This window comes from Zonotrichia albicollis, chromosome 2, assembly GCF_047830755.1.
Source record: "Zonotrichia albicollis isolate bZonAlb1 chromosome 2, bZonAlb1.hap1, whole genome shotgun sequence".
In the NCBI taxonomy this organism is placed as follows: domain Eukaryota; kingdom Metazoa; phylum Chordata; class Aves; order Passeriformes; family Passerellidae; genus Zonotrichia; species Zonotrichia albicollis.
This window is the reverse complement of record NC_133820.1, coordinates 19,144,342-19,151,318: the sequence shown is the minus strand read 5'-3', so window position 1 is coordinate 19,151,318 and position 6,977 is coordinate 19,144,342. Positions and strand designations below refer to the sequence as shown.

General features: G+C 40.5%; 1 protein-coding gene across 8 annotated transcripts in view; it reads right to left on the bottom strand.

Annotated features, from left to right (window-relative positions):
* Positions 1-4,956: 4,956 nt before the first annotated feature.
* CASK (calcium/calmodulin dependent serine protein kinase) overlaps positions 4,957-6,977 on the bottom strand; it is a 187,368-nt gene continuing 185,347 nt past the window's right edge. For all 8 annotated transcript variants that reach the window (XM_074534524.1, XM_074534522.1, XM_074534523.1 and 5 more), the window contains one exon: positions 4,957-6,402. In XM_074534524.1, the coding sequence (XP_074390625.1) occupies positions 6,226-6,402 (177 nt within the window). In that variant the 3' untranslated portion in view covers positions 4,957-6,225. The remainder of the gene's footprint in view (positions 6,403-6,977) is intronic.

The window sequence follows — 6,977 nt, the reverse complement described above, 5'->3', positions numbered from 1 at the left end:
TCTGCTTTTCAGGAGGAGGTTTGTGATACAAGGAGGAAATTGTATTTGGATAGTAAATAAAGGTGTCAGAATTCTTGATTTCTGTCTCCTTCTTTTTCAGTAAATTCCACTTTGGTTTTCAGAGTGGCACTTTCCCAGTCTGGTGCTCTTTGTGTCCTCCTTTCTCTTCTACCTTCCTTTACCTGCTCTGTTTCTTTCCTGTGTCTGTCTTTACCCATGGCAGCTCCAGCTAAAGACTCTCACCTCATCATTTTTCCCATTCCACGCGCTGAAAAAGCCCTGGGTTAAGTCATGGAGGCTGGCAGTGAGATGTCATTGTAAGATCTTGCTCCACTTGGGTTCAGCCCTTTCAGAGCTTTGCCTTAGAGGGCAGGAACATCTTTTCCTTGCTGGAAACTGAATTCCAGACCATTGCAATTGTGCCATGGATCACAGTGTCGAAGTGAGGGAGCGACCACCTTTGTTGATTTCGCATCTGACTCCGTTTATTCACTCAATCAGTCACTTTTTATAACCGTGTTAATTAAGTTCATGCATATTGCAAAATCTGAGCTCCTGACAGGCTGTAGAGAAAACTTCAGCTCCTCCTTTTGTTTACAATACCTGAAGTTAGTTTACTGAAACCAAGATCAGTGTTCCCACCATAATATGAAAGGTTTTCAAAACCTTCATATCTATTCCCAGATTGGCCGTCTGTTCCCAGTAGCAGCCAAGGACAGAACGGCCTGAGAATCTTGTTGTTTATATAAAAGATGGCTGAGAACCTAATTATTTACAGGATCAAGCCTGGGAAAGGCTGCTTTGCAGCAGGCTTCTATATTTCCCTCAGCTGAATACCTTCATGGCCTCTTTCTTTAAGCCATGCTTAAACCAGGCTCTCCACATCACAGGTTTCTTTGCTTGAGATGAACATGAACGTTCAGACACCTTTCAAATGAAGGATACCAAGAATACTGAGGGATAAACCACACTTCCCGACTGGTAGGAAAATGCACCCTAAAATCAAGTTTGTCAGAATGTAACTTTGAGGGGAAGCAGGCGGCAACACAGACAGACCCAAGTATGAGGCAATTCTGCTATTTTGCAGAATTTACATTTTGGGAAGAATGATGAGGGCTCCACCTGGATGGCCAACAATGGAGGAACACAGACTCATGTTCCAGCTTTGAAATGGGCTACACTTAAAAATAAGCAAATTCCACCCTTCCTCATGGGTGCTTCCATTATGCAGACACTAAAACAAGCTATGGCTGCTGCTAAGGGAGAATTGCAAGTATTACTCTGCTAATAATCAGCATGAATTCTTTCAAGCGTACAGCTAGTTCAGTTATCTTCCACAACATCAATGGAGGCTCAAGCTACATTTTAATAAGAACACAGAGATGTGGCCAGATTTAATGAACCTGATTGTCCCATGACAGCTGCTAAGAGATTCAGCAGGATGCATGGAAATGCATAAACACTCTCCCTCCCACTATTTTTGCTTAGAAAGGTTAAGATTACATGAGAAAATATCAACCATCAAGGTTGAGAAAGAGGCTTAACTCTGAGGCTAAACTTTAAGGAGTCAAGAATGTTTGTACTTGCTTCAGTCCAGCTTTTACAGGATTAGAGCAGGACATTGTTAAAAATCACTTAAGGGGAAGAAAGTAGAAATTACTATAGGCGCACTTTATCACCAAACAAAAAAACCCCAAAACACTGCAAACATTTACATGTGGGAAGTGACTTTCTATTTTTGTTTTGTGTAGCATTAGTAAAAATAGTCTCTTCTATTCTAAGCTTGTGCACTTGTCCCTATGGTGTAGACATGAGGCACAATTATTCAGAATTTAATTCTGTTCTGCTGGTCAATGACATGCTTCCTGTTGTGCAGATATTTTGATTTATATGTGACTATTTGACATCATGTGCAGCAGTTTCCTTGGTAAGAGTTATGACTGTCTCTGAGCTCATTAAAGGTAGAGAAGAAATTACTCTGAGACAAGTCTATCAAGGAAATGAATATGCTTTACATAAAAACAGACTTTTTATGGTGCTTGCTGTAGCTCATCCTCTGTCAATTTAACTTATAAAAACAGATAAACTTTACTATAATAGTCAGGAAATAGATAGATTTTTCTGTAGTTTTCAAAAATCCTTCTCTATGAAATATTTTAAAGCCTGAAATTGAGCTCTAACAGCCTTCATTAAAATTGTTGAATACTATCTGCAGTGGAAGAGAATGGGGCCAGAACTGTTTGCATCTAGGATTTCAATGCAGATTTGCAAAACACCCCTGGAAGTTCTCACAGCATTTCAAATGATTTCTTTAAGTAACGGCACTCTGAAATAATTTCCTTATAGAAAAGAATAAAAATGGAACAAATACTGCTTAGTCTGTGCTTAAACTTTTCCTAGTGGCTCTAGTACCCAGTTTTTTGAGTATACACACCAGCCCAATGTTGCTTAGGTTGCAACACTTATTCTTCTTTGTTGTGTTTTCAAAGTCAACTGAGTAACCTTCTTCATGAAGTTTCTGAGGTGGGTAGTGATGTTTCCTTTCAGAGGTGAATGGCGCAGCATTGTTCTTGACCAAACCACATACAAAGAAAACCACTGCTAGAACACATGGAAGAATTTGGGTTTAGTGATGACATTAAGAATGTCCATCCGGCAGTGGCCAGGAGTCTAAGCTAGGCTACCATTTCCATGCAATAATCTTACCACTCTGAGACACTGAGTAACCTAGTGTACTTTTATTAGGTAAATGGAAGCAGAGGTTAATGAACATTTATTGGACCAACTTAACACCTTGAAATCACAGGCATCAGTCAGACTGAGAGGCAGCATACTGATAAGATCAAGTTTTCTTTACAAATCTATGAGCCCCTGTACAAAAATAAAGTATAAAAGGGGCAAACAGAAACATTTGTTTCTTCCCAATCCCAGGGCTGCTTCTGAGGTCACATTCAGCATAAATTTAGAGAAGTCCATGTGGTGCTCCAAATTATGCAGTGATATTTACAGTACCAGGAGGACCCTTCTCCACTTGGAGACTGAAAAAAACAACAAACTGTAACACCAGCTTTGCACCTGCAGGAGCCTTCCCCATGCAGGTGAAGCTTCCAGCTCCATTTCTGCAGAATTTTGCTCTCTATGTACCACACAAACAACAGAGACATTCAGAAGGGTTTGAGCAGGGTGGGAGGACTGGACAGACTGAGGAGTTCTGGGCTTGCTCTGTCTGGGACTGTGCTGAAATCTGCTCATGGAGCTCACTGTGTGCTGTGGATCTGCTGAACTTCAACCTAGGCAGGGTTTCAAATTTAATCTTTTGCTACTGAAGGCTCCTACAAGGAAAACAGACTGTGGTAAAGGAGGCAAGACAGGATGCTAAGTGTGTGCTTTACAGTTTTTGTCTCTTGATAAAAGGTTATACAGTAATAAAAGAAACAAAGCTCTCCAATCTTTCTACTGTGTAGCATTACTGAATGGTAGTTCCACTTAAGAGAAAGGTATTAGTTAAATCAAATCACTACTTATTGTCATCTACATAAGGCAGAAGCACCCTCATGGGCCTTGTGAGATTTCTTTCCTTACGAGCTGGATACACAAAATTCCAAGAAATTCATGTTAACAGAGTCAAAAGTGTAGTTAAAACATTTATGATGGACTATACTCAAATTATCAAAATTACTTTACCTGTTTAATGCCATAAACATTTGAGATGAAAAATGTGGCACTGAAGTCAGACACCAATGCTCACCAGAGAAGTTTGTATTTCTAACATCAGAAACACTCCACTGCTTGATTTTCAGTAGGTCTTCCCATCTTTGTGCTTTGCTGGGAAAAGAGGTAGTTCTGAGAGTGAATTAACCCTTTCACTTTCATGAGCTCAGCCACTGTGGACTCACCACTGCAAGAGCTGCCTACAGGACACCAGCTACGCTTCACCAGGACTAAACAACACAACCACTTGAAAAATTACCTCTTACTCACTGAATAGTTCACAGTTTGCACCATGCCCTCCTTGTGGGACTAGACCCAGAACAGATGAGCACCTACAACTCCTCTGACAGCTCCCCTGTTTCCTTCCATGTGAGGCCCACGCTGACTCTCATCCATTACTTCCCACAAAATCACAACCTCAAGGGACTCAGGTACAGCTCTTGTTTTGGGATGCACAGAACTGTGATTCCAGCTGTGGCACTAAGGACACTCAGCAGGTGGGGTAAAGTGATGGATGAATTTCCCTTCTGTGGGCTGCAAGCTGGGCTGTGGATGCTGCAAGAAATAAAACACCTTTGCCTGCCCTGGCTGGGTGGGAGGAGGCACAGCCAGACTGAGATTGCAGCTGTGGATTTTACAAGAATTGTAAACATATTTGGCCACCCAACCTGCAGAAGGAGTAGGCAGGAGAAAATTAGCTATAGGATTACCGTTGTGAGAAAGATTCAACCTTGAGAACCCTTTTCTGATTGCACATGCAATGGTCCCAAACAACTGGAACAGCCCACAGACCAACTCCAGCTGCAAGTTCCACTGTGAGGAAAAATCCTGTGTCATTTAAATATAAACACTAAAATTCATATTATACAACAGCACAGCCAACCAAACTTTGAGAATTCATTTTAAGGAACAGTGTGCTTCTGACACCTAAAAAGAGGTGGCAATGCCTGCTGCCTTTAACCATTTTTAGAGAAAATGCAGATCACGTGGGCCAGTGAGGGCACAAAGAAGGAAAATGAAGTGCTAGGCCATCCATGGTTACACTTTCTCAGTTGGCTCTGCCCTAATTCCAGCTTTGTGGAAGGAAGCCTGTGCTGATCCAGGAGGAGCAGAGCCCCTGGGACAGACTGCAGGCTGTGTCCCTACAAAGGCTTCCCTTAAAGACTTGATGACACTTTTACTCACTGCACGAGTCACTGATTTGCTCTTGAAACTCCCTGTGATGAAATGAAGGACCCAAAAGCATTTAATTGTTGAACACATAAAAGGAAGTATATTTAAAATAAAAAAAAATTGGTCAGACTGTAGAGTCAATTACCATTTTTAAAGGAATTTACAGGGCTGTTGTAGATGAGTCTTTTGGAATAGTCAGTTTATCGCAATGTCTAAACTGGTTTCTTCATTGCACAGTATTTTCTTTTAAAATGTGTGCATCTTTAAACAATTACATACATATTAAAAATCAGCATTTCTTTGCTTCAACTTAATTAAAACGTTAATACTCTCAGACAACACAGATCTGAAATGGTGAAACCAGTAATTGCCCCCTCCCACCTTACAACAAATTAAATTGAGACAAAATTACAAACACATTTCACTACATGATTATTATTAATAAAAATCAGTTTTTCTTTTTTTTTTTCTTTTTTTTTAGAAAGTTGCCCAAAATGCAAGGGATGTGCATAGGTTTACAACTTAGTCAGAATAATATTTTGCTTTATTCCCTTGGGTACGTGTTCCCATGAACGGAATGTACTTTGCTGTAGATTACAGGTTTTATCAACACAGATACACCAACGGCATGAACGCTTGCGACTGTCCACATGCATTAAGAGTCAAGACCCAATTTCAAATTTCTAAAACTTTTACAGAGTTCTTCAAAGAGACAGTATCACATTATCTGGATGTTACACAAAAAAGTACTTGAAAATACTATCCTAGGAGAGAAAAAAAAAAAAAAAAAGCATGGAGAAAAAAAAAAGGCCTTTAAAATTTATGGATTTGTTTTGTAATCACTAGACTAATTACTTCAAATAAATAAAGGAAAGCAAAGTATTCCAATCCATAAAATCAGACTCTAAAAAGAATGTAGTGTTCCACCCCCAAGTTAAGGTAACAGAATCATATTATTATTACTATTAAAATAGATTATAGAAAGCAGCATCTATTTTGTGCAGTTTTTAGGGGCCCTTGAAATAAAAAGCTATGATTTCCAAAAATATAACATTCCAAAAGACTGAATAGTACATACATTTAAAGATACATTTTATTAAAGTTTAGGAGAAATGATTAAAAAAAAGATACTGTCTCTTTAAATTAGTGTTTCATCTTTTTTTCCCCTCTTCCTATCTATTCGGACATGACAATAATTATATTTTAGGTCACACTACATCTAGGTAGTCTCTAGGGGCCAAGACCTGTTGATACAAGGTCAATAACGAAGAGGTTTTCAATGTATGAGGTGGTTCCCAGTAATGACAGATTTTTTCTTTCCTCAATTATCTCATTCCTGGTCTAGTAGACCCAGGAGACCGGGACCCACTGAGAGGCTGTACACACGAGCTCGATGGCTTCCTCCAGGTGCCTGATGGTTTCATCAATCTCATTGTTGATAATTGTTAGGTCAAAGTAGTGTGCATATGTTCTCTGTAAGATCTCCGACTCCTTCTGCAGGCGCTGAAGGGATTCATCCTGTGCGGCAGCCGGGAGAGAAACAGGAGAAAACAAAAGTTGGATTCTTTTGTGCTGTCCCACAACAGCTCCTCAGCTGAGAAGGAAATGGGCAAAAAGGCCTCAGGGAGTTGAGGTGCTTTAGCTCTCCCACCTACAGCTATGGGAATCACATGGGAGAAAGGGCACAGCTCCCTCTGGAAGCTGACATTCAAACAGCACTCGGTTATTGACGTTCTGGGAGACAAACACAGCTCTAGAGTTAAAAAAGCAAGGTAGAGGATGGAAGTTTGGAAAAGCAGCAATGGAGACCACATGTGAATAAATCAGACCTGGTGCAAGTAAGAGCTATTGGGCCTATGTCCCAGTGAGAATGTGAGAAATGGAAGCAGGGGGAGAGGCTGTCAGGAATCAGCTGTTCCCACTTTTGGTAATGTTTTCTGTTCCACACCAATCCTCTGGGTCTGCTTCCTTCAATGACAATTTACTGATAAGGAAGTTCTCACTCCACATCACTGCTCTGTGGTTTCTGTCTCAGAGCAGGGCATTTCCAGCCCCTCTCAGTGGGAGATCCTGGAGATGAACCAGGCAGCTTG